Source organism: Xiphophorus couchianus, chromosome 24 (genome assembly GCF_001444195.1).
Source record: "Xiphophorus couchianus chromosome 24, X_couchianus-1.0, whole genome shotgun sequence".
Classification (NCBI taxonomy): Eukaryota; Metazoa; Chordata; class Actinopteri; order Cyprinodontiformes; family Poeciliidae; genus Xiphophorus; species Xiphophorus couchianus.
The window spans coordinates 17,323,260-17,350,732 of record NC_040251.1 but is presented as its reverse complement, the minus strand read 5'-3'; the positions used below and the strand labels follow the sequence as shown (position 1 = coordinate 17,350,732).

At 41.3% G+C, this 27,473-nt stretch overlaps 1 protein-coding gene and 1 long non-coding RNA gene across 3 annotated transcripts in view; one reads left to right on the top strand and one right to left on the bottom strand.

The window, feature by feature from the left end:
• Positions 1 to 27,473, top strand: part of LOC114140903 (uncharacterized) — a 1,158,965-nt gene that overhangs the window by 10,464 nt on the left and 1,121,028 nt on the right. The window contains 4 exon segments of the mRNA XM_028011200.1: positions 293 to 466; positions 2,324 to 2,497; positions 3,024 to 3,209; positions 3,746 to 3,898. Coding sequence (XP_027867001.1) covers positions 293 to 466; positions 2,324 to 2,497; positions 3,024 to 3,209; positions 3,746 to 3,898 — 687 coding nt within the window.
• Positions 97 to 3,912, bottom strand: LOC114140949 (uncharacterized). Of its 2 annotated transcripts, XR_003594722.1 has the most exons (4): positions 3,834 to 3,912; positions 2,991 to 3,123; positions 1,577 to 2,278; positions 1,078 to 1,425 (listed from the first exon to the last, which is right to left on the bottom strand). It is a non-coding gene; the product is annotated as an uncharacterized LOC114140949 (long non-coding RNA). The 2 variants fall into 2 exon arrangements; XR_003594723.1 differs by lacking the exons at positions 1,078 to 1,425; positions 1,577 to 2,278 and adding an exon at positions 97 to 247.

Here is a 27,473-nt window from a genome sequence, read left to right as displayed (position 1 = left end):
CATTTATACTTTAATCATTAGTTTCCAGCTGATGATCAGGAACCAGCAGAAATAGCTCAACTCATCCAGGCTGATAGAAAACTTTGAGTTTCTTTATTGATCAAATGTTCTGGTTCTGCTGGTTTGGACTCTTTAAACCAGTTTGACTGGATCAGATGTTAGAATCAGTTCATCATGTTTCTTTTACATTCAGGGAAATTAATTTTCTACATTTTTATTATTTATTTGTTCATATTTCAGTTTTAACCTGCATCCTGTTGGCTTCAGCTCACATCTTTTATTCTTTATTCAGATCGCATGACCACAGTTTCTCAGAGACCGGCTGGACTTCTCTGTTCTCAGCTCTGAAGTCCAAACGGACCCATCTGACAGAACTGATCCTGATCGAAACCAACCTGGAAGGTTTTGGAGTGAAGGAGCTCTGTGATTTTCTACAGACTGAAGGCTGCAGACTGGAGACATTGATGTATGTAATTATATAATTATTGATATTTCTGTGAATAATTATATATAATTGATCATAAATCAAATTAATTTCTTCTGTTCTAATAAATATTTTCTGAGTTTGATCCTGGACTTGGATCCAGAGTTTAATTTAGTCCCTCTGTGTAACTGAGTTGGACCTGCTGATCTGAGGTCAGAACAGGACAGCATTCGGACCCCCAGTGTGTAGAAATCCCCCTCATGTGAAGCAGGTCAAAGGTCAAGGTGCAATTAGAGAGAGAATAAATTCTCCCTTTATTAAAGTTCCACATATTTCACACTTAGTTTTAAATCTTCTGCTATTAGTTGATAATCATCCAGTCCAGGTTTCAAAGAGTCGAGGTGTTGTAGTGTTTTAACTCTAGTAGATTAAAGATGCTGATAGTAGATTAAAATTAGGTGGAATCGCCCTTTATCCATTTCCTGAATCGGAAGCTGCAATCAGAAAACAACTTCAGCTTTGTCTGAAAAAATCCAGACAACTGAGTTTTTCTCTGAGCTCAACAGGCTGCAGGTTCTTCAGGACATGAGTTTTCTGCTCCCAGACATCAGAACCAGCAAAGACTGCAGCACATGAATCTGAAGCAGGTGTGTTAGGAGAGGTTCTCCACATGCTCAGACTAAAGTTTCACAGTCTGACAGAGATGGACAGAGAAAGTCGACTAACTCTGGATGAAATGGTTCCTAGAAATAGGGAAGCTTTCTGGGGACTTGACTGCCTGCTCATATGGAGCTGCAGCACATGCAGGAGTTTGATGTTGGCAGGAAGCAAAACAAAATGGAAGCAAGTGATGAGTTTCCATTTTAGTGTCAATTCCACTAATGGAGCAAATTCCAAGTCAGTCGTCCTCCAAACCACTGAGAGCAGCTTCCAGAGGAAAATCTGAGTTTGTTCTGACAGTCAGACTCTATCAGGATGACCACAGTCTTCTGGCAGAGTTCCTGGACATTAAGGAGACATAAATAATAGAAAGATAATTAATTAACAGTCCTGCAGTAAGTCCTGACTTTGTGAAGGTTATGGTGTTAAAGTCATTTTGTTCAAACATCTTGATTCAGCTCTTATTTTGTAGGACAGGAAGTGAGATCTTACCTTTGTAATGCTTTGTATGCAACAAGCTTCAGCAGTTCACTGAAATCATTCTCATGTGGTTTACCTGGAAAATAGATTTAAAATGATTCATCTTCACAATCTGGTTTATCCTTTATGATAATGTTCCCATTTCTGCAGCCGTCTCTGATGAAGGATTCAGAACTTGAACTAAATGACCCAAATCAATCTGACAGAGAAAAGGCTAAATATTTTCTAGTTGATAGTTCAGTAACTGAATCAGCACAAAATGAGAAAATGATCAACTTTCAGAATGTGAGCTGTAATGGATATTGTAAAACGCTGAATTAGACGGATTGAAATAAACCCGTTTACATCTGTTATACTTAGCAATGAGCTGCAGTTAAAATACAACCAGCAAGAAAACATCATTAATAGATTAATGAACAAAAACTGGAGACATAAAATATCTCAGTAGATAAATGATGGTACAGAGCAGTCGGCTAATACAGAGCCTGGAAGGAAACATGGAGAGAGAAAAACATCGACTGAGTTTAAGATCCTGAGAAACTTTTAGAAAAACTTTGAGTTTCTTTATTGATCAAATGTTCTGGTTCTGCTGGTTTGGACTCTTTAAACCAGTTTGACTGGATCAGATGTTAGAATCAGTTCATCATGTTTCTTTTACATTCAGGGAAATTAATTTTCTACATTTTTATTATTTGTTCATATTTCAGTTTTAACCTGCATCCTGTTGGCTTCAGCTCACATCTTTTATTCTTTATTCAGATTGCAGAAATGCAGTTTGTCAGAGGCCAGCTGGACTTCTCTGTTCTCAGCTCTGAAGTCCAAACCGACCCATCTGACAAGACTGGACCTGAGCGCAATCAACCTGGAAGATTCTGGAGTGAAGGAGCTCTGTGGTTTTCTACAGACTGAAGGCTGCAGACTGGAGACATTGAGGTATTTTAATTCTATAATTATTGATATTTCTGTGAATAATTATATATAATTGATCATAAATCAAATTAATTTCTTCTGTTGTAATAAATATTTTCTGAGTTTGTTCCTGGACTTGGATCCAGAGTTTAATTTAGTCCCTCTGTGTAACTGAGTTGGACCTGCTGATCTGAGGTCAGAACAGGACAGCATTCGGACCCCCAGTGTGTAGAAATCCCCCTCATGTGAAGCAGGTCAAAGGTCATTCAACCCAGTCTAGAAAAGTGAATTCCTGAAATCTGACAGGAACAAATCAATAATCAATAATCAATTACATCAACACTTTGATCAGAACCTGGAATGATTTTACTGACTAAAATCCTCCAACACAACATGACCCAGTACCAGGTTCTGGTTCTGGTTCTGGTTCTGAAGTCAGCAGGTCTTTATTGAAGCAGCAGCTTGTTGGCATTAATATTGATGAGAATCTTTAACTGGTTCTGTTGGACTGGTTAACCTGCATCCTGTTGGCTTCAGCTCACATCTTTTATTCTTTATTCAGGTTGTTTAACAGCAGTTTGTCAAAGATCAGCTGTTATTATTTGGCCTCAACTCTGAAGTCCAACCCGACCCGTCTGACAGAACTGGACCTGGGAGGAAACGAGCTGGAAGATTCTGGAGTGAAGGAGCTCTGTGGTTTTCTACAGACTGAAGGCTGCAGACTGGAGAAATTGATGTATGTAATTCTATAATTATTGATATTTCTGTGAATAATTATATATAATTGATCATAAATCAAATTAATTTCTTCTGTTGTAATAAATATTTTCTGAGTTTGTTCCTGGACTTGGATCCAGAGTTTAATTTAGTCCCTCTGTGTAACTGAGTTGGACCTGCTGATCTGAGGTCAGAACAGGACAGCATTCGGACCCCCAGTGTGTAGAAATCCCCCTCATGTGAAGCAGGTCAAAGGTCATTCAACCCAGTCTAGAAAAGTGAATTCCTGGAATCTGACAGGAACAAATCAATAATCAATGATTGATGCTTCAACACTTTGATCAGAACCTGGAATGATTTTACTGACTAAAATCCTCCAACACAACATGACCCAGTACCAGGTTCTGGTTCTGGTTCTGGTTCTGAAGTCAGCAGGTCTTTATTGAAGCAGCAGCTTATTGGCATTAATATTGATGAGAATCTTTAACTGGTTCTGTTGGACTGGTTAACCTGCATCCTGTTGGCTTCAGCTCACATCTTTTATTCTTTATTCAGATTGTTCAGCTGCAGTTTGTCAAAGATCAGCTGTGATTATTTGGCCTCAACTCTGAAGTCCAACACGACCCGTCTGACAGAACTGGACCTGGGAGGAAACAACCTGAAGGATTCAGATGTTCAGCAGCTGAAGAATCTTGTAAAGACTGTAAAGTAAGTAAATGTTTCTAGTGAGTCCAGCTGTTGTCAGCATATTGAACTAAACCCAGTTAGCATCAAAGCAAAGATCCAGTGTTCCCAGTAAAGCTGCAGCTTCTCAGTGGGAGGAGAATGGTTCAGGCTTCCTGATTGGACACAGAGACAGCAATCAGCCAATCAGAGGAGCAGCAGCTTGCTGTGCTCCTGCGTTTGTGTTGGTGTGAAGATGAGTGTTGTTGCTGTGTCCATGTCTCCAGGAAGTCCAGCTGGACTCCAGCGTCCAGCCGTCCAACATGTCTAGAGACAGTGGTCCTCATCCATCAAACTGTGGCAGCAGCAGATCTGATCTCAGATCTGTTTGTTCTCTCAGTTCAACAGGAAACAACTGATCAGGTTCATCTTGGTCACAGCTCTGAGATCAGTCTGACTGCAGCCTGGAAACCATCTAGTGGATGTGCTGCGTCACTGACTGCTGCTGGAGAGAGGCTGGAAACACTCACTGATCTGCTCTCTCCTTCCTTCTTCTCTCTGCAGGTTCTGATCTCAGTAAAGTAGAAAATGGTCTCAGTGTCCTGCTGATCCTCAGAGGTTGAAGCTGCAGCAGTTTGAGTCTAAAGAGACTCTGACTGGATCATGATGATGACCTCTGACCTCCAAGATTTCCCTCCTGTTTATTTTCTCATGTCTGTCATTTAGTGTCTGATATTGTTTGTCTCTTTGGATCAATAAAGATCCAATTCAAACTGGGCTCCATTTAGAGCAGTGGTTCTTAACCTTTTTTGAGGTACCGAACCCATCAGTTTCATATGCGCAGTCACCGAACCCTTCTTTAGTGATAAATAAACCAATTTTTTTTTTCCAAATTCAAGACATAGATATGAACTCACAACAAGTTACAGTATTACTTTATTCTGGCCCCCCAAAAATGTTTTGGCCCCATAAAAGAATTTCAGGCCCCAAAATATTTTTTTTTTACAATTTTACTAATTTAAAAATAAATTAGGATTTTTTCAAAGAATGACAAATTTTTTAATAACTTAATTTTTTATTTATTTTAAATTTAGTTTGTTTTTTGTCATTTTGAATCCACAAAATACTTTTTTGGGGCCAAAATAAAGTATTGCACAAATGACATACCTGCAAATCAGTGTGACTTCTGCTGTTGTCTTTGAGAGACCAGTTCAGAGAGGCGTGGCTTCACCTTGGCAAGTGCATCTTCAGAGCAAAGTCTGTTCATTTTCTTTTTTTTTGCTCGACATATTTAGTATGGATTAAAATATTAAGAAGGAAACCACACGACGTACAACTACGACAGCTGCTGATACTTCGTGCACTAAATTCCCCGCAGCGCTGATTGGCCGAGCAATGTAACATGATCCTCTGCAGCCAGTGATGGCCAAGCGGGGCGTCATCACGACTTTACACAAGTGTGTCTTTACCTCCGCGGCAAAGACACACTTGAACCCCTGAGACCGACTCATCGAACCCCCGGGGTTCGATTGAACCCAGGTTAAGAACCACTGATTTAGAGGCTTCATGGAGTTTTGATCTGAACTGGATTCAACTGGAAAGTTGATCTTTTTTCTCTCTGATTAATTTTCATCCTGGAACCAGAAATGGTCTGAGAATGGAAACATGGGAATTGTAGAAGCCTAAATTCAGTTTTTGTTCATTCAGACTTTAGGATAAGTTATGTTCATATTTCTTATTATAATTTGTTTATTTGGATAAAAATGATAACTAGTTAAATCTATTGCATAGTAATTTACTATATTTGACTACACTAAAGTCTTGAAAATGTGCATATCTAATTGGAATTAAGGATTTTAGGGTGTGGCTAGCCAGAGTCAGTTGGGCAGTTGGAGTGGAGCCACACAGTTTTTTTGACCTCACTCTCTTCCTTTTTAAATTTTCTTGTTTCTTTTTATTTTTTGTGGATAGGTAACCTTTGTACCGTTTTTTGTTTATTTCTGAAGTAAACCATTCAACTATATTAAGAGGATCCAGTCCTTTTTTTTGGTTTTGTCGTTTTCGTCATGAAGTGGACTGAATGAGAATGACTGAGAGCGTCAAGCTTATGGCTTCTTTATTTAGGAAACTACAGGAATCATTTTCAGTTCAGCTTTGAAGCCATGAAAGACACTTCAAACCTCTTTTCTCTGCTGTTTCTTCCTTCTGCTGACATGAAAATGTTCCTCAAAGCTCCACAGATAAAAAGATGCTTTACTGGAAACTGCAGAGAAACTTCAGCTTCCATCACAGAAACCAGTTTAACCAGTTTAGAACTGGATGTCCCACAGAAACTCTGATCTTAGAGCAGTTTTCAGGAACATTCATAATTTGAAGAAAAAGATTTTACATATTTTTATCTTCTTATTTTTGTTCTGAAAATCTGTAAATAATAAAGTTTTCATCATAGTCATTGGTTCTCAGTGCTTTAATATGTCAGTTTGTTTTGGCTGTTTACCTTTTTAACTCCATATTTTGTGTTTTAATTGTAAAACTTTAGGACTCAATGTGGCCCATCACAGCTGTTTACTGTGATTTTACTGATTTATTCAGGCCTCAGAGAATTAGTGGGGTAATGAGGTGATTGGCTCATTTTCCATCCATCCATCAATTTTCTGTTGACCCTTGTCCCTAATGGGTGGGTTGCTGGTGCCTCTCCAGCTACGTTCCGGGCGAGACAGGTCGCCAGTGTGTCGCAGGGCAACACAGAGACATACAGGACAAATAACCATCCACACACACACTCACACCTAGGGAGAATTTAGAGAGACAGTCATGTTTTTGGACTGTGGGAGGAAGCCGAAGTACCCAAACTCACGCATGAATATGCAAACTCCATGCAGAAAGACCCCGGCCGGGAATCGAACCCAGGACCTTCTTGCTGCAACAGCTCCACTGTGCAGCCCCCGATCAAAGTTTTATCATTATGAAATTGCATCATTAAGCTCGTCTGAATGATTTTAGTGTGTAGTTACAGTGTGTCACCACAGGAGGGCAGTACAGAGTGAGTAACTTGTTAAAAACAAACCCAAAATATGTAAATAATCTTCTGTTTACTACAGTGCTCAAATATTTTTAAAAGCTTCATTGAGTTTTTAATTTTACTAAAATTTTTTTCCCTTTAGATGGTTTTATTCTGCTCAAATCTCAGCTGGTTGACTTTTATCACTAATAAATATGTTTTTTATGTTTATAGTTTTTCCATTCTGCGATTCTCAAAATTACTCACAGTTAATATTTTTGTAAGAATTTTAACTGAATAAAATGTAACGGTTTTTTTTTAGCTAACTACATTTCCACCTGCCGTTACTATTTCTAAATAGCTGTTATTTACTTTCCGTTTTGAATTATTTTAATTAAGATTCTCCAGTTCTAATAACATAAAGTATGAATCCTGACCTAATTCTGCAGATTACTGTCTACAGAATTAAGTCAATGTAGTTATTAGAAACTGTTTCGTGAAAAGTATAAAGTTGATCAGTTTTATGATGGTAGAGTGAGTTCTTACTGCCCTCTGGTGGTGAACTGTTGTAACTACAGACATTCTTCAAGTACATTTTTCAACCGGATGTTTTGTTTATCTTTGTTTTAATTTTCACTTTTATCAAGTCAGCATATGTTAATGCCATTAAATAAGAGTCACAAAAACTTCCTGTAAAGAGTTTAACACAGCAGCTAAATTTTATGATTTAAAACTCTTTATTACAAATATAACATCAAATATATTTAAAAATCATATTTGAGTCGGAAAACGGTGGATATAACTGAGGAAGATTGTTAGTTTTTCTCTATATAAAGTGGAGAAGTGGATATTAAATGTAAATATTGCAGCATTATCAGGACTGTAGCTCCCACTATGGCCACCAGAGGGCGGAAATATCCCGTTCTGAATCTAGAGGTGAGTTTGTAGAGCTGCAGCTGGTTTCTGACTTCTAAGTTGATCACGTTTATATCACTCATTATAAATATTATTATTAAAATTAACAATTTAATGTTAATATTAACTCTTCTGCCTACTTTAATATACAATCAGTGTTTTATCGGTCAGTATGAACTAGAAGCAGCTCCACGGAGTTGAAAACAGCCGCAGAGACTCTTAACGGAGCTAGCGATGCTAACAGACTCTGGCAGCAGCTTCAGAGGAGCTTTGGCTCCATCAGAGCTGAAACGAAGCTCTACAACTCTGGTTTAGACGCTGATTTTGCGGTTAGAAGTTAGGAGAATATTTATGATCGATTAAATTATCCTGGAAACATTCAGAAGATTGATGCAGAAGAAGCAAACTGAACTTCTCTCAGAGCAGGGCGGTTATTGCCCTCTAGTGGACTCAGATGGTAACTACAGCTTCTCTAATAAGCTAGATAATTTACAAACCATATTCACTTCCGGTAGGTACTTTCACATTAAGAGCTACAGAAACGAGTTAATATTCTCAGTTAGCTTTCATATTAAATAATGTTTTAGTTTTTCTTTTTCCTCCCTGAAATGTTTATTCAAAAGCACCAAATTAAACTGCTGAGGTTTTCAACCACCACTATATAATTTTCCTATTCCTAGATAGTCATGTCAAACAGATAAAAGTATTTAAATAAAATTAACAGCATCAACAAATTATTTTATGTGTAATAAATTTATTCACACATTAATTCAGTCATACAATTAACTAAGTAATATTAACTAGTAACATTTTTAAACTTTAACTTTTTATATTTAATTTTTCTCCATTAGATATTTTCATCCTGCTCAATGCTCTGATCTCAGCGGGTTGGATTTTATCACAAGCACAATTTCATTGTTTATATTTTTCAGGCTTTGATTCTCATATTTACCGACAGTTTATCTTTTTGAGAAGATTTTTCTGAAGTAAGTTTAATTTTCTTTTCCATTTATTAACCCTGCAGTGGCTCTTTAACAACATTAATTTAAGTTGATTTTATTTGAACTGATAAAAGTGAAATGAGAACAAATTAAGTTAAACAAATAATCTGGTTGAGTCAACATGAATAGGAATATCTGTAGTTACGATAGTTCACCACCAGAGGGCAGTGAGCGCTCATAATCCACCATTAAAGATAAAAATAGTTTGTTCTGCTGGTTTTCTGCTGAATCCATGAAAAAAGCTGCTCAGCTTCAAATCACTAACAGTAAAACAGAAATAGTTAAAGTTTTCTATCTTTATTCTAGTTTTGTTTCACTCTGTAAACTCAAATTGAACTGTTAATATTTATTAAGATGAATTAAACTTTGATTCTAGAAAACACAAGTCACCTGACTGTTTGCTGTTTAAACCAGAATGCAGAACTGATGTTTCAGGCCAAATAAATGTAATTTGAGTTGTTCTATATTAAACCCACAGTCAGTTTATTAAACTGTGGTAAATACCATCTGGGGCCCGATTGTTATCCTGACCATATGGGTCCAATTTGAAGTGCTATTATTTATTATTTAGCATTTGGTGAAATATACATTTTCATATCAGTCAGGTAATTATAAACCCTGTATTGTTAACTATTACATCATAAAAAGCATTTTTTTCCTATTTCTCTCTTTAATGACACACTTCCACCCCTCCTAGATGAATTAGATGAATCAGTTCATTTCTACAGCAGGTAGAGATAAGAGAGAACCAGCAGGACACTGACCAGCCAATCAGATGTTCTCCTGACTGAGAAAGTGGGATAATATCTCATCTCTGCAGTAGGTTGGGTTTTTAAAGCTCTTCATAACCTCTTAAAACATCCTGATGAAAAATGAACCAAACCTACTTTAGACTATTTTATCTCCAGGTTTCAACACCTTGTCCAACAATCCCCTGATCAAAGTCCCACTGAACTACAGAAAAACGACATATTTCTGTCCATGAATGTACAAAAACACCAACCAAGTAATGAATGTAACAGCATGGATGAGAGCTTGTAACAAAGGCACAAAACAAAGGATTTGCCTCATTGTTCTAATGGATGTTATCGGTTTCATTAACTGACTCCTTTGTTTTCTTTACCTCGAGGTTGAAGTTCTGGAGTCAAATAAACCCAAATGTTTCATTTTGTCTCCTAGAAATTCATTGATGGCCCAAATGAGAAAGACTCAGAGGACTCATATAATAATAATGTTGTATGGCCTGTCCATCACAAGGGCAGATGTAAACTTTTCATTTGTAGAAATTTACAATAGAAATGTTAAATATTTGTCAATGATATATTTTTTGTTTTGTTTTTTCTCCAACTGAGAGTCGACAACCAGACAGTCAAGAAATAAAATGTTAGATATCACTGTTTTTAATTTTTTAATTTAAGTGTTTTTTAAAAAAGCAAACTAGAAAGAAAATGTATTTATAATAAAGCAGATGTTGAGTTTCTCTAATAAATGACACCTGGACTCTGAAAACACTGATATAAAGGTCTAAGAAAAACACAAGATATTTATTAAGTTTTATTGTTACAGGAGCAATGAAGAAATATTTTAGTAACAATTATATGGTTTCATTTCAAAGGTTAAGTTTTAATGTTTTAAAACTTTCCTCTGAAAACTGCTGATAGTTTTTTATGTTTTCTAAATAAAAGTGTTTAGAAACACTAAAATGTTGTACAAATGTGTAAGTATGTAGTTGTAAATAGTTGTCTCAGAGCTGAATCTACTTCCTGTTTGGTTCTGATTGGTCCATTCAGAGAGAAACCAGCCGCTGAGCTGCAGTAGCATCAAGGTCCAGTTCTCCCAGTGCAGTAGTCCAATCAGCCACTAGAGGGCGCAGGACGCCTCCAGCTCCTCGTGGTTCTTCAGCTGATTTTCTGCAGGTTTTCTGCTTTCTTGGGTTGATAAACAGGAAGTGTGAGGATGGCAGCTTCACCTTCATCGTCCTCCTCTTCCTCAGCTGCAGCATCAGTGATCCTAGAGGTCCAGTTCATCTCCTGCTGATGCTTCCAGTTCTTCTGGGTTTCTGCTGCTCAGCTTCAGATCTGCTTCACTGACAGCTTCAGCTTTTCTGTCTGGACCAACAGATGATTGATTTGCTGCTGGAAACGGTGATGGTGCAGCAGATCCTGCAGGGGGCGCTCTGGGGCCTCAGTGTTCAGGTCGGTTACAGTCACATCTCCCAGACTCCTGAATCTTCTGGTTCCTTCCTGAAATGATTTCCTGCAATAAAATGTTGGCTGGAAATGAGCAGAAAACTGAGAAAAACCTGAAAAAGTTCAAATCTGACCTAAAGTTTTACAGCTCAACTCATACAAAAGGAAAACATGAAAATAAAGGTGTTTGTTGTCACCTGAAAGGGGGAGGAGCCTAAGGTGCTTCAAGATGCTTAAAGTTACCTGGAAGGGGGCGGAGCCTCAGGTATGGATCAGGATCAGGACTAACCAGTTCAGACTCCATTTAGCAGCAGAGCAGAGTCTGGATCAGGTGAGTTTTCACTTCTTCTTGTTTTCCTCTCTCTGGGTTTTCTCTCTGTGGAGGAACCAGAACCAGAACTCGACCCGGTTCTCCTTCAGAACCAAGCTGCTGGCTTCATGGAGCTGTGGTTCTGGTCGGGTTTTGGTTTCCTGCTGATCAGAACCAACAAACTCTTTTAAAGCTGCAGTTTCCTGTTGCTGAGTTGAACTGGTTCCAGTATCTTTACTGGTTCTGCTGCTCTTCCTCCTGATGTCAGAAAACTCTGACCTCAGAGACTCACATCTGGTTTTAGAGGAAGAATTGAGCTGAATCATTAAAAACTGGTTTCCAGGATGAAACTGTAGATTCTGGCTCAGCTTTCTGAATAAATTCTAGTTTGTCTCCTGCAGAGCAACACGTCCTGCTCCGTATTTCTGTTCAGTTGTTTCATAACGAGCCTCTGATGACATCACAAGAGGCATCATTAGAGCATTCCTGCAGTACACTCTCCCAGTAACAGACTGGGACACCAGTGGGTCTCTGATTATGATTCATGTCTGCAACTTCCTCATCAGGACTGCAGTTCAGAACCAGTTGTTTAAGCCCCGCCCCTTTAGAGCAGCAGGTAAACATTTGTTCTGTTGCTGGAATCTGGACCGACCCGTTGGTCCTGGTTCTGAAGCTGTGAGCTCGGTCAGTGTTTCTGGTTGTTTTCAGACTGGAGAAATGAAATGAAGGGCAAAGGAGGGCAGATCAGCCAGAAATTATTCTCAAGAGTCGCATTACTTCAACATCAGATACTTCTAGATAAAAGTACAAAGTACAGCATCATAAAAATACTCCTGAAATACTATTTTTAAAAAGTAACTCAAGTAACAGAGTAACTGTAAGTAGTTACTACCCACCTCTCTCTCTCTTTACACACACACACACACACACACACACACACACACACACACACACACACACATGAATGAATAAAGAAGAAAGAAAAGTTGCTCAGAGGGAGCAGGCTGTAGCAAAACTTTCCTTTCTTACAAATAATTTGTGCAAAATACAGTGAATTATGCTAAAAATAATTTATTCTGTTACAGTATATTTAGGTGTACATGTTATGAGACAGCATATTGTTTAAATGTATTGAGTTTTAGATTTTTTTTAATTGATGTAATTCAGTTCAGGCTTTCATTTCCATAAATCTGCTCCACACTTTCTAACAAACATTTGTTTCATTTCAGCTCCAGATAATTGTTTCTTAGATTCATTTTCCTCTTAAATTGTTTCTCCTTCTCTTTCACTGAATGTTTTCCAGTAGTAAACTTTGTTTTGCTTTATTTAATGTTTTAGAGTTTTGAAGTCAACTAAATGTCCAAATTTTGAGTATTTTGGTTTTTAGAAACAGTGGATTTATCTGATTTCTGAACCCAGCATCATGGAGGATTCTTGTTGCTCTTTTTAATGTTGAATTATCTCTAGAAAACTTGTATATTAGTGAAAACCTCAGAAAACATTGTGGCAGTAAACAATAACCAACAAGTTGTAGTTTAACAGGTTTTAATTTCCCCGTTCTAGAACGATGTCTGGCCATGTTGGATTGTGTTTCCAGCAAACTTTCTGATTCCACCAAACAAAGCAGGAGGAAAACAAACATGAATGTCGTTGAATCAGTTCAATCAGTTCATTTTATGCTGCAGATTCACAGCAAACGTTTTCTGGAGGAAGTTGATCAGGTAAATAAAAATGCCAGAAATGTTTAGTGGCTGAGACAGACGAGCAGGAAGGTTAATGTTTGTTCTGTCTGCTGGAATCTGGATGGACCTGTTGGTACTGATTCTGTAGCTCTGAGCTCAGTCACCACTCCCTGTTCCTCCCAGACTGACTGAAAACACAAGATGGAGGTCAGTGATCAGGAACAGGACAGAGCAGAAATAAAAATAAAGTCAACAATAGTCTGATAATAAAGGAGAAGGCAGTGTTCTGATCCAGATGTTTGGATTAAAGATGGAAGCTCAGAGTCAGGAGTTTTGGTTTTGGTTCTTTCTCTCTGATCAGACGGTTCTTCTTCCTGCCTGCTGTGACCCGATGTTTGGATCAGAAACTGAGTGAACTCTTTCGTCCATCTGAAGGTGAAGTCAGAACGTCTGTTGTTGCGCAACACCCCCCCCTCCTTTCTGTCTCTACTCTCTCACTCTCGTACTTCCTCTTCTGAGAGGGGAGATGTGCTACCAGCTCTCCGTCTAACGGGTCCGTTGAGTTTCCTAAATCTGCTGGGATTTACCCTGTCCAGAACCGAAGTAAACTCTGTTTAAGCTGGTTTCGAGAAACGATTCGCCTGGTTATCTGACGGCCTACATCCAGGTGTCCCACCCTTCTTCCCCCTGTGAATTAGCCAGACTGAGCAGCCTACAGCCAACTAGTTTCACAGAGCACACCTGTTAACGGTCGCTGGTTCTCTATTTTACAACTTGCATTTGTTATTGAACCAGGTAGGTTTTAGTAACTCGGGCGAGTCCCAAGGATGAGGTTTTAAATATGGGCTACCAGCAACCTAAAAACATTTTCCACCTCTTCCTCTCCAGAATCAAACATCACAGCTATTTTACAACCATCAAAGAACTTTAAGGTGACTCATTAACTGAATGTCCACAACATCTTTAGATTTTCTTTATGCTAAATATTTTATTAGTAAGGCATTTTTGCAAGGGTCAGTACAGCTTCATTCAGTAGCAGAAATAATCAAATAAGTAAAATCAATCATCTAGTCTATCTTTCCCTACTGCTGACACTGAGAACTAAAAAAGGGAACCTTTGAGAGAGACGGACGGAGTTTGGCGCCTCGAACCCCAGACCTGGCTTGATGATGAAGAAGGTGTTGCAACAGGAGGAAGACGCCGATCGATGAAGGCCAGGATCTCCGCAGGTCCGATGAGCTTCTTCTCCGCATGGATGCTGAGGTCACACAGGACTTGGTGCTGGCAGGAAAAAAGGCACCAGTTCTTCTTCCTTGTCTTTGTCTTCATCTTTGTCTTTGGGGTCAGAACCCAGCCGATGAGAGAAGTGCGATTCGAAGCCACAGATTGTGGGCCAGACGGGTTGGTCTCCATGAGCGGGACAGTCTCCGGCTCCGTGGCCCCGGCTCTTCTTCAGCTGCAGAGTTCTTTGTCCATCTCGATCTTGGCTCGAAGCTGCCCGGAGGATCCAACGAAAGGTTCCTCTTTTGCACCCACCTTATATAGGGTTTATCTGTCTGCTTAGACAGATGATCTCATATCCGTCACTGTCTTAAGAGACATCATGTCATGATGTCTGTGCCAATGTCTCAGGGTTGCTTAACCTCCTATGTCCAAATAAGGCGCTGATCATCTCTGCTCTCCTGTAAGTTCCCCTGTTTCCCTTCCTGTCACCTTTCACCTACTATGATGTTTAATTACAGTTACACCTTTTACACCATTTCAAGTTCAATGTCAAAATCACATTTATATCACATTTATTTTCTTTAGCTTCTCTGATTTAGCATTCATTTATAATTTTATAACCATAACTTATTAATTATTCTTATTATAATCTTAATGTGAGTTATTACAGATGTTTTCTGAAAAGAAACCAAGAATAATCTATTATTCTAATTATTTGATACCAAAGTTACATTTGCTTGTTTTTCTTGTAAGTGTTCTCACAAATGTAAGTATTATTACAAGTAAACCAATATTAATATAAGTATTTTACTTTGAATCTTATCAAATTACTCAAAATGTTTAGATTTAATTTTTAAACTAAGGAATAGTCTCAGCTATTTTTATAAATCTGCAGGCTGGAAACTTCCTCTTTTTCCAGGAAACCTGCTTTTCCTGTTTCATGACTCTCTGACTGACTATGATTTCTTATGATTAGATAGAAAAAAGTTGAATTGAAGCAAAGTTTGCATGAGACAAAAACAACACACACAACTAGATTTATTTTATTGACACTTAAGTCTACTGTTGGGCCTTGATGTCACTTGAGTGATTCATTTTAAAGATAACTTTATTTATTATTACTGTTAAACTTAAATCTCCAGCATGGGGAAGTGGGATGAGCTCGGATTTTCTTGACACGTCCCAGAAACAGCAGCTCAGATACAAACTGAAGGTTTTAATGGACCTGCTGAACTGCAGCTGGTTCTGGGTTAACTGGTCCAGTTTGTGTCCTCTGAGGTTCTGCTGTGAAGTCATGCTACTGTTGCCATGGTAACAGCTGCTGGTCTGCTCCTCAGGTGATGCTGATGTTCAGCCTGAAGTTTTTACTGGTTCTTCTTCATGATCTGGTCTCTGAGGTTCTGACTCTCAGCAGAACATCTTCCTCTAAACCAGATCTGGACCTGAACGGTTCCAGAACCGCTGCTCTCTAACAGGAGCCGCTCCAACATGGCAACAAGCCGCTGAGTTCAGGACCAACACTTCACTGCTTCATAGGAAATGTTCACTCCTTCATTCACTACATCTGACCTCAGTCTGGATGTTTCTACAGACCTGGAAACGGCATCATGGAGGAGTGGACGACTCAAAGTTATCAAGTTTATTAGCATAAGACATTAGAGCAACTGGGCAGTTTAAAGTTTTACATAATAAACAAAAAAGCAACATTACATTATAGTGGAAAAATAAAGAAAAGTTATAAAAAGTTGTAATACAGAAAAGAGTTACTTTATTTTCTAGTTATTATGTTTCAAAGGCAACTCTAAACAGGCTAATGGTTTTTAGTCTTGATTTCAGCTGTTCTGCCGTTTTCTGGAAGTTTGTTCCAGATTTGTGGTGCATAGAAGCTGAATGCTGCTTCTCTGTGTTTGGTTCTGGTTCTGGGGATGCAGAGCAGAACCAGAACCAGAAGACCTGAGAAGTCTGGAAGGTTGATACAACACCAGCAGATCTTTAAGCCGTTCAGTAATTTATAAACTAACAACAGTATTTTAAAGTCTATTCTCTCAATGGACGGAGTTTAGAACTGGGTGATGTGATCTATCTTTCTGGTTTTAGTCAGAACGTCAGCAGCAGCGTTCTGATTTATTTATTTAGGCAGACATGTTGCTGTAATCAATGCAACTAAAGATAAACACATGGGTGAGTTTTCCTAGATCTTGCTGGGATATTAGTCTTTAATCCTGGAAATTTTCTTCAGGCCGACTTTGTAACTGTCTTTATTTGACTGAGAAGGTCAGAAAATCTTGGTATCTCCAGTTTCCAACTGTAATAACTGAAGCTGTGCATTCAAACCTATGTTTGTAGGTTCAAACATAACTTCAGTTTTGTTTGTGTTCAGCTGGAGAAAGTTTTGGTAAATCCAGATATTTATCTATTCTAAGGGTGTGTTCAGTGATTGGATGGTTCAGAGTCACCTGGTGACATCATAATGTAGAGCTTTGTGTCATTTAGTCTTGGTAAATAATCTGATTATTTTGTTAGAATCTGACCAAGCAGGAAATTATTAAGGATAGGAAGGGCCCCAGTATTGTACCTTGTGGTACCCCACAGGTGATTTCTGTCATTCCAATCAGAAGTTACCTGTTGACACAGAGAAATCCCTGTTCTTTAGTCAGACTGGAACCAGTGAAGTACTTGGTGTTTTCTGCTGGTTCATGTTTTCTTGTTTTGTTTTTGGCAGAAGCTCTTTGTTGCTGATTGAAAGACCAAGAAGTTTGATGTCAAAATTCCAGATTTATTAAGACAAAACCCATCTGACTTTAAAAGGTGTTTAATTCTCAGAAATTTCTGAGGATGTGCTGGAATCAGGTTCCTCTGATCCTTTGAACACATGATGGGAACCAGATTTCTGTTTCACGGGACAGTTACTGGAAATGGATCACTGGGACTGACTGGTTCTGGTTTCTCTCTCAGGACGTCCAGAAGATGGAAGATCTGGATCTAAAGAAGAACAGAGCAGAATCTCCAGGATCCATCAGTCCGTCCATGAGGAGTGATTGGTCCAAACGAAAACCTCCGGAGTTCAGTACTGAACCTGGACCATCAGAACCAAAGTAAGAAACCAGTTTCTAATGGATTCATGTGACTCTATAGAGATAAAATATAAATGATATTAACTGGTTGAACTCAGTGTTTGAATGAAAAGTAACAAGTTTTATTTAAAATTAAGTTAAAGCTAAATAAACATGGAAGATGTTGGTCAGTAAATAAGTAGAGTTTGAATGAAAGTCTGAATGAATCAATGATGAAAATGTTGGATGAAAACAAAACCAACCAACAATGTGAGGAGCAACGACTCAGATTATATACTGGGAACACTGGGTCCAGTTGATCCAGGTGGGCTGATGACCTGGCCACGCCCACTGAGCCTCAGCAGCTCCAAACAGAAAGGTCAAAGGTCAACACGGCTGTAGAGGACTGGGCTGGTCTCCAGGTTCTGAGGTTTTGCTTCCTGGTTGGTTCTTGGGTTCAGGGGCCTCATTCATAAAAGAGTTTGCAGTTTTCACACTAAAACTTGGCGTACGGACAAATTTAGAGAAGTGCGGCGCACAAAAAAACCCAGATGTATAAAACCGTGCCATGGACGTGGTTGGGCACCTTATACATAACTATTTGAGGGAAATAGAACAAAGCTGCTGATCCGCCCTGTTTCCACCCATAAATACATATGGAAATTAATATAAATACCCAGAAGTCTGCCACCACATGAAGTAGTAACCATGGCAGCGTTCTTGTTTGTACCAGTATAAGTATTTATGACAATAATAATTACTTATTTTACGGCTCCTTCTTTTGATTTTGCTCAGAGATCCAGGATGATCAGTCTGGGAAATCTAAACGCTAATAAACCATCATCAACATTTTCCAGCAGATCAATATGATCTCTGATCAAAAAAGTAACTGTATGGAGTCAGATTTCAGTGTATTTAAGTGAGTTTTCACGCTTTCGTAATTGGATGTTGTTCACAGAAAAAGTTTGCGTGGCAGCCGCACATTTTCACGCCAGGGAAAAAGTTTGCATATATTTACGCAAACTTTGACGCAAAGTTAATTTATATATATGCCGACTTGTGCATAAAATATGGTGCCGCATATTTTTTGTGCGAATGTACGGTTTATACTTGAGGCCCCTGATCCTCTGCTCTCCACCTTCTACCACTAGATGGCAGCAATGTGATACTGTGCAGTGCATTCTGGGCTTTGTAGTTCTATTAATGGATACTATAGAAGAACTTTGTGGAATAATTCCTAGAAATATGATCTGCTCAGCTCCATCAAACTGGGATATGAGCCTGTTGTCCTGCAGGTTCTGCTTTGACCCATGTGACCCAGACCAGTAGAACCAGTTCTGGAGAAAATGTGGAGTTTGACCCAACAGATCAGTCTGAATGTTTTATTCTGGAGCTTTAAACCTTCTGCTTTTCTGCAGCAGTTTGTGTTCAGATCTTCTTCTCTGGTTTTTATCTCAGAGTTTCTCACTGATTGATGATCTGAATAACAACATGTTTGTGTTTCAGAGGGCAGAACCACGAATGGGGAGCAGAACCTCCAGGATCCATCAGTCCATCCATGAGGAGTGATGACTCCAAACGAAAACCTCCGGAGTTCAGTACTGAACCTGGACCATCAGAACCAGAGTAAGAAACCAGTTTCTAACTGGTGGATGTGACTCTGCAGAAATCAGTCAGGGTTTAATTTTGATTCTGATTAAAAACTGATGCAGGAAGACAACAAATATAATTTAAAGCATTTAAGTTTAATAGTGACCTAAACTGGGCTTTAAGAGACCAGAACCAACTGTGGAGGAAAAACTAAATATTTTCCTTTGTGTTTCTGAAGCTGCAGCAGCTTCCAGGTTCCACAGAAGTCTGGTGTCTGTGGGAGTGGGAACCATAACGGTGATGATGGGACATTTATAGAAGCACAAGCACTTCCTGTTCCACCATCACATTCAGCCAATCACAGCGCTCATTTCACTGACATCAACCAGCTGCAGACAGAAGGTTAAGGGTCAGACTGGAGACTAAAGTATGATTAAACTCTAACATTTTCCTCATAACAAGTGAAATAATCTCCTAAAAGGCTCAGATATTAAATGTCAGAAAACATAATTATGTACCAGACCGACTGTCAGGCTGAATTCACTAAATAAATGTCAGTTTGATCCACATCAACCATCCACCATAAACTGGAACAAAGAAAACTGATTTACCAAGAAACTCGGCTTTAGATTCATCAGAGCTGATCAATATATCAGAAAATTATTGGTTATCACAAAATCACTGAACACACTGTGATTATTATGAACTGCTTTGAGTTCAGTAAATATAGATAATTATTGAAGTGAAATACCTTCAGGCTCTCTGTACCTCTAGTTTATTTAGTGACTCTTTGTTTAATACATAATAAATGTTTTAGAGTGTATGGTGGTGGTGCGGTTAATCCTTGATGTGAAGGTTGTGGGTTTGATTCCTGTCTCAGACCATTTGCTTCATATTTTCCTCTCCTCTCTCCATCCTCATACCTGCTAAATATCAGCCATTAGTGCCAAAAATGTCTTCGTATAAATGTTTTATTAACAGTTAACCCTCAGTGCAACAGCTGAATAAAACAATTTATTTATATTAATTCAGACATTTGGGTCAATTTTGTGGTCCTTGGTACTGGTTCTAAACTCTGATCTCTTCTGTAAATTCCAATATTTTCAGATGTTAAAATGTGAATATTAATATTAGACTGTAGAGATTGGTTATTTTAATAATCTATTTGATTTTCAACACCTTGAACCAATCAGATCAGATGGAGAAAAAAATCAACTTTCAGCTTCATTTTAGATTCTATCCAGACAAACCAGACGGGCTGTCAAGAAAACTGGTATGAGGTTTGAGATCTATCCAGGTACACACAGAAAAAGGTGCATGAAAGCCTGAAGGAAATAAAGCAATCTTGTGTTTTGATTTATAATGATTGAGTGTTTTGATAAGGATTAAGTTGAACATGGATGAATACAATAGGTAAAATGACTGTATGTAAGTAATCACTGAATGATTCACTGAATGATTCTGAAGTGTACGAATCATGATCTGTAATAACATGACAACAATGAAATAATTAAGGTTTGATGATTTATAATAAGTGAAAGAGGTGATTAATGCTTATGATTAATGCTTAATGGAAATCAGCACATAGTTTTTAATATTTGACTGTGTTTAAAAGTTAATCAGAGGAAAGCACATAGGTTTTAATGTTAAAAAGAAAAAGGGAAAAAGCAGAAGGGGAACTTGTGAGTTCCTGCTGTCGCAAGCAGTTCTGAACAGATGGCCAGATGCACAGGATGGGTGGGGCGGTATGGTTGGCTAAGAACAACGCTGAGGAAAGGACGGTACTTTCCATCCCAGCCAGCAGACAGGAGGGGCCGAAACCACGTAAACTAACACTCCCCATACACATATATGGCAGAGAACTGTATATAAGCAGACGGACAAGGAGAAGTTCTTGTTCTTTGTCTGCGGCACCGAAGTAGAGCTAACACGAAGAAGCAGATCAAGGAAACAACAGCAGACCACACCCTGAAGCCACGGGAAAAGCTGAAGCTTCGTGCCGCCAAAGGGAGACAAGTTCCAATCGTCCAACCCGGGTTTCTGATTCGATCGTCGGTCTTACCTCAACCCAAACATTGCAACAGACTTGGAGAAAGGACAAAGGTCCCGGAGGGATAAAAGAGTTGGGTTTTCAAAAGCAATTGAACCCTCTCTACTTTGCTTCCATTCTAAAGAGGATTTTTTCACACAAAGGATAAAGACTCAGACCAAGGTTTTTGGACGTTCCTGTTGCCAAAGATCCACCACCAACTGGGTATGAGTTGAACTCGCTTCCTAAAAAGCTATCTCAGAATCTGCGACATAGGTTAGGGAAAGAGACAGGAGGGTATGATTGTACATGTTGATCTTACTACACTGCTCTTGACTTATATATAATTGATTATTGATTTGTATGTCACATATCCCTGCTTAAGCTTGCTTAATAAATTCATACTCTAAAATTCTAATGAGGTTGGTGGACATTGGAATTAATTGAGTCATTTAATCATTTTTTTAGTTCTTTTAATAAAGGTAAAACTAAGGTACATGGTTCTAGTAAAGAGGAGGCTTCATAATTTCCTTTGGCGAGAGTAAAATAATGACCCAGGGACTTACATCCAAGTCACTAAATTTAATCTAGACGGTTCCAAGAGCAAGTTATATTTTAGAAAGCGAGCTACCGTTAACAGGAGTGGTTATTGGAATTACGCAGCTGTGAGGGCTACTCAGCTGACTGTTTCTTAACTGAAAAGGGTCGTAACTTCTGGATTGGAGGTAGTTAGAGCTAGACGAATCGCTTTCGACACCAGTTTAAATAGATTATCTCTTATAGATCTCTTTTAGGGTAATACCCAGGTCTTAGAGATTTTCCGGACCTGTTAGACAGAGAACTGGTCAGTAGTCAGCCCCGGAGGGTTGTGATGAAGTGGGCGGGGCTAGCTATTGCAGGATAACGGACATGGCGCCCAACGTGGGGCGGAGCCAAGTAGGCGGGCCCTAATAAACCAAGTCAGTAAAAACAGAAGTGTGATTCTGAATAGCTCACTTGGATGGTTAACTCTGAGGGAATAGAGTTAACGGTGACTGATAAGGCCGTCGGTCGCAACCCTTGCAGTAACTGTATAGCATGCAGGTGAGGGAAAGCTTCTACTGAGGATAAGTGATAGTATCCAGACAGTGAAGCCAGTAGCCAACACAGCCTGGACCCATCCCTACTCAAGAGCGCAAAGAGAGGCTTTGGGGGATAGGCAACTCGAAGACAAAGACAACTATGAATGAAGAAGAAAGGGGGGAACTGGATCCCCTGCAAGAGCCAGCAAGGGGACAAGAGGCAAGCAACATCAGCCGGGATGGAGAGAGTCATCAATCCCATCTTTCCCAATCCACATTATCACAATTGCCTGTATCGTTGATATTACTCGGTGATGGATTGGATTCCTGGATTGAGGTAATTAGGAGGGTTTTCTTTGAATCTCACTACACCATCAAAGAGGACATGGCACGGAACTTAATGAAGTACCTGGTGCAGACTCGGATATACTTTTGCACACTGCTTAAACATGGTCACCGACTGGGAGTCGTTAAATGCCCGGTGAAGGTAACCAAGAAATCGGAGATCAGAGAATGGCTGGAATGGTTCGCTGAACTCCTTGAAGGATGGACGATTGGTGAGCTGCGGATGGTCTACAGCCCCTCCGAGAAATATGACAGCCTAGTGAAGACAGCTACATTGGCAGCAGGCATCGAAGGGATCCTGGTGAACCCTCTAGCCAGTGGGGTGCGCAAATACAAAGAATATACCGAGGTTCTGCAGAGACTTTCGGCCTTCAAAGAGACCCGAGGAAAAGAGCAGGCCCCAGACAAAGCGGAATCGGAGGTGGCTGAGGCCCCCTCTCGACTGCCCAGCAGAGCCACAACACCGACTAACCAGCCGAAGCAAGATCAGCAGGACCTGATAGACCTGACGGAAGGCAATGACGATATCCCAGCTCGACCGGGAGCATCGAGGAACGACGAGATCCCCTCTGAGCAGTCAGAAGAGGAAAATCACGAGGGATCGCTCATTGACGGTTTCGCTGAGAAACAGTTGGAGCAAGCGGCCAGGGATTGGTCCCCTCGACGGGGTCAGGAGTTCGGGTTTCATCCCCGAGTCCACAGTACGAGAAGGAGGCAGCTACTGCCACCTACGAAGACTCCAGCGGGCAGCAGCTCCGACGAGGACGGGGAGGAATCGGATGAGGAGCTATGGGACCCCGGCCGCCCTAAAAAGAAGACCCAGAAGTCGGATGTTTGGAGGAGCACCCGAGAGTTGGCCAAAATACCATCAGAGACCATCAGCTTAAGGCTGCAATCCGGGCTCATGATTTACCAGTTTATTGGAGGAATATGGGACCTTGAAGGTGACGGGCTGATTGTGTTCACCAATGATAAATACAAGATCCACAATCGAAAGTTTCGACGCAGCCTTAAAAACCAAGCTGGGAAATACTATCAAAAAGACTCAAAGGTGTTGGAGGCTTCTTGTAGTGAAGAGACTAGAGGAGACGTAGTGATGATGAAGGGCTACAGTCTCCCTTATGGTGCCGTAATCCTGGTCCCAATTGATGTTTACAAGAAAGGAGAGAGTCTGGAGGAGTATCGGAAGAAGATGTGGCATGGACTCGAAAGGGGCCTGGTGACCGCCAGCAACGAAAACATGAGAAGGGTGATGGTGAGCGTGCAGGGACTAAGATCGGCAGATTTGCCAGGGGACACCGCCAGGGCGGTCACAGAGAACGGAGTGGTGAACATAGCCAAGACCAACAGTCATTTCTTTGTGTTCAAAGAGGTGGTGGTGGTGGTTGACCCCCGTATGCATCGACTCCGTACGGAGCAAGGTGTTCGAATGGCAACTGAAATGGAGGAACAATGCCGCATCAGCCACCCAGCAAAGGAGATCAAGAAATATCCCTTAAAAATACCCCAGAGTGGAGTTTCAAACACCACCCAGACCGGCAAGGCCAAGGTTATGGAACCACTCAGGATAAAGTTAAGGGAAGCACCAGTCGGGCCAGAGTCCCAGGCCGCAAGATACGTCAAAGAATTCTCATTCGAGGGAAGCAGCAGTGAACTAAGGCAACCCAACACGGACAGAGTCAAGAATGAGCAGCCGACGGTCCAGAGAGAAATAGGACCAATGAAACCAGCCAAGATTCAACCGCTAAACTCCCCCAGGAGGGAACCTCTTAGACAACAACAGTATGAGGACATCAGCGACTCGGAGGAAGGAGAAGAGCAACAGGAGATCGAACATTCTGAAGAAGAAGAAGAAGAGAGTGAACACGACAGCATCTTCTCCGACCCAAAGCAACCACCGACAGGGCATAAGACACTCCGAACAGGACAGCACCGAGGAAAGAAGAAAGAAATAGAAACCTTTGACATCGAGGGTTCTTCTGAGAGACTGGCGAGAGACGTGACCTGGGGCCCTGTACAGGCTAAAGACGGACGGCGTACGTATGTACCAGAGGTCGGTCAGACAGAGTACCAGATTCCAGCAGGATGGGCCAGCAGGCTGGGAGACAAGGTGCGGCTCGAGGTAGAAGCGACAGTCGGAGAGTGGGCTAACATCCTGATGACACCATCCTGCTCTACCCTGACAGCACACTATTCCCTGACCACCAACTTCAGGAACGCATACATGGGAATTATGTATGATGTGATGCTGCGACGACTGAAGAAAGCGGCCTACAAGTACTCCAGGGAGACTCGACAAAAGCTGGACGAGGTGTCGGCTGATGAAGAGGAGCCGCAGGCGACGTCTTCAGAGCCAGGACCACAGATCCCGCAGAGACCACAAGGGGTGTCAGCCCAGCCACCGGCCACTACTACCGGACAAGATGCATACGCAGAACTAAAGAATCTAAGGCTGGTGATTCGGAGTAAAAACGCAGACGAAAATAATGAGGAGTATTTGAAAGATGTCTGGCCAACTGTGCTATCTACCACTAACCACGAAGGGGCCAAAAAGTTGTGGCTGACCAGCGTGACTGCGGACCCGATGGTTGGAACAGAGTCAGCACAGAGCAACTATGAGAGATTAGTGTTGGAGGACATGGACGACGAAGAGTCCCAGGTGAAGAGGGCTAGAGGACGGCTGGACAAAGGAAGCCGGTTGGAACCGCTTTGGCACACACTAAAGCAAACCGTTTCTCCCGCGAGGTATGTGAAGGTACTGCGTGAGGTGACAAAGGGACGAAGAGGAGAGATTGTGTTTGTGAAACTACCAGTGAGAAGCACAACCGTGGCCCAGATGGATGTGGCAGTGCAGGGATTCGACCTGGAGCAGCAGTACTACGAGGACAAAAGGAAGAAGGAGGCTAGCCAACCAGCCAAGCCACCTGGAAGGGTCAACATCAGACAGCCATCTAACTTCCAGAACAGGCCGTTCCCGCAGGGCACACAGCCATCCAACTTCCAGGGCCGGCCGTTTCAACAGGGAGCACCACCATCCAATTTCCAAAACCGGCCGTTCCAGCAGAAACCACCAGGACCAAAAGGAAGACCGACCAACCCGCCGGCTTCACAAAATCAGCCAGGGAAAGGTCAGTTCCTGACGGATGAAGAATATAGGAAATTGAGCCCAGAGCAAAGGACGGCCCTCCGTGAGTCCCGTAAAGCCGGGGCCGGAGGGTCACCAAAGTAATGGCGTCCAGGTCGCGGGTTATTTTAGAAAATGCCTACTGGGAAGGGGACGAAATCTACGCCAAAGTGGAGGGAGTACCCTACCTGGTGGACACCGGAGCAGAGGTGTCTATGACCCGCAAAGACCTAGAAACAGCAGGACACCTGAAGGTTCAGTTTGCTAATGGAAAAATAGAAGAAATGCCATACGGGACATGGAAAGGAGTAGTGTGGGTGAAAGGTCCTTACAATCTACTCACAGTAAAAGACTTAGATGAACTCAGTAAAAAGAAAGGCACACATCGCCGACTAGAGCGAAGGCTGACGAGCTTGAAAGCAAGGTTGGTGAAAGTCGGCCCGACCCAGACCGGATCCGGGCAGCAGGACTGGTACAAACCGATTGACATACCGACGGTGACAGAACAGAAGATCGCAGAGAGTGACTTCTCCCCGGCTGGGAAAGAGAAGCTGCGTGAGATCATCGTTACAGCGCAAGTGGCACGGTTCAAGAACGATTGTGGGGATTTGGGTCCAAAGGTTGTTCATCACATCGAAGGTGGGGTTCATCCACCTGTTCGGCAGTACCCGCTGAATCCGGGAGCAGTCGAGGAGATGGACAAGATAGTGAAGGAGCTGAGCGCCCTGGAAATCATCAGAGAGGAGCTCAACCCGATCACCAACAGCCCCATCCAGGCGGTGAAGAAACCTGAATCGGCTGGAGGGGGTTGGAGACCAGTTATCAACTTCAAGGCCCTGAATCGGAGAACAATAGCAAACCGAGCCAGTCTAATCAATCCCCAAGGAGCGCTGAAAACTCTTCGAGTCAAGAAGTTCAAGTCATGCATCGACCTAGCAAATGGATTTTTCTCTCTACGCCTCGCCAGACAATCGCAAGGTAAAACTGCGTTCACCCACAAAGGCAAGAGCTATGTGTGGCAAAGGTTACCCCAGGGATACAAGAACTCCCCAAACGTGTTCCAGTCAGCAGTGATGGAAGTACTGGGGGACGTAGGTGCAACTGTGTACATTGATGATGTCTTTATTGCTGATGACACAGAAGAAGAACACCTACAAAGACTACAAAAAGTGGTAGAAAACCTCACCAAGGCAGGCTTGAAGCTAAACCTCAAGAAATGTCAATTTGGACAGTTCCAAGTGAATTATCTGGGTTTCCAAGTCACGTCGGACTTGGGACTCTCAGACGGGTACAGAGAAAAGCTGACGAACATTCAACCACCTCAGTCAGAGAATGACTTACAGAAAATATTAGGACTATGCAACTACGTCCGGGACCACGTACCCAATTATCAGAAGTATGCCAAGCCTTTGTACAAATGCCTGAGAAAGAGTGAGGAGGACGAAAAGGACGGAAAAAGACCCTGGGTTTGGACAGCAGCGAATCAACAGAACCTGGAAGACTTGAGAAAAGCCATTCAAGCAGCTGTGAGACTGGAGCCAAGAAGTTTGTCAGAAAGACTGGTGGCAGAAATCAGCTGTGAAAATGACGATGCCATGATCAAAGTGAGTAATGAAAATGGAGGCTTGGTTACCCTGTGGAGTTACACCCTGACTTCTGTTGAGAGGAAATATCCGCAGGAGGAGAAAGAGCTAGCGGTGTTAGCTCGTTACTGGGGTGTGCTGAAGGATCTAGCACAAGGACAACCAGTTAAAGTCATCACACAGAGCCAAGTTCATAAGTATCTAAGAAAAGGTACCGTGGAAAGTACTAAAGCAACTAACACACGGTGGGGAAGATGGGAAGACATCCTGCTGGACCCGGAGCTTGAGATTGGGCCAGCACAACCCACCAGTAAGAAGAAACCGCCAGAGACATCTGAGAAGCCAAAACAACCGGAATGGACAATCTACACCGATGGATCCAGAAAGGGGTCCGACCAGTCGGCATACTGGGGATTTATTCTGAAGCAGGACGGCAAGGAAAAATGCCGTCAGAAAGGAAAAGCTCCCGGTAGTGCTCAAGCCGGAGAAGTAACGGCCGTACTGGAAGGATTG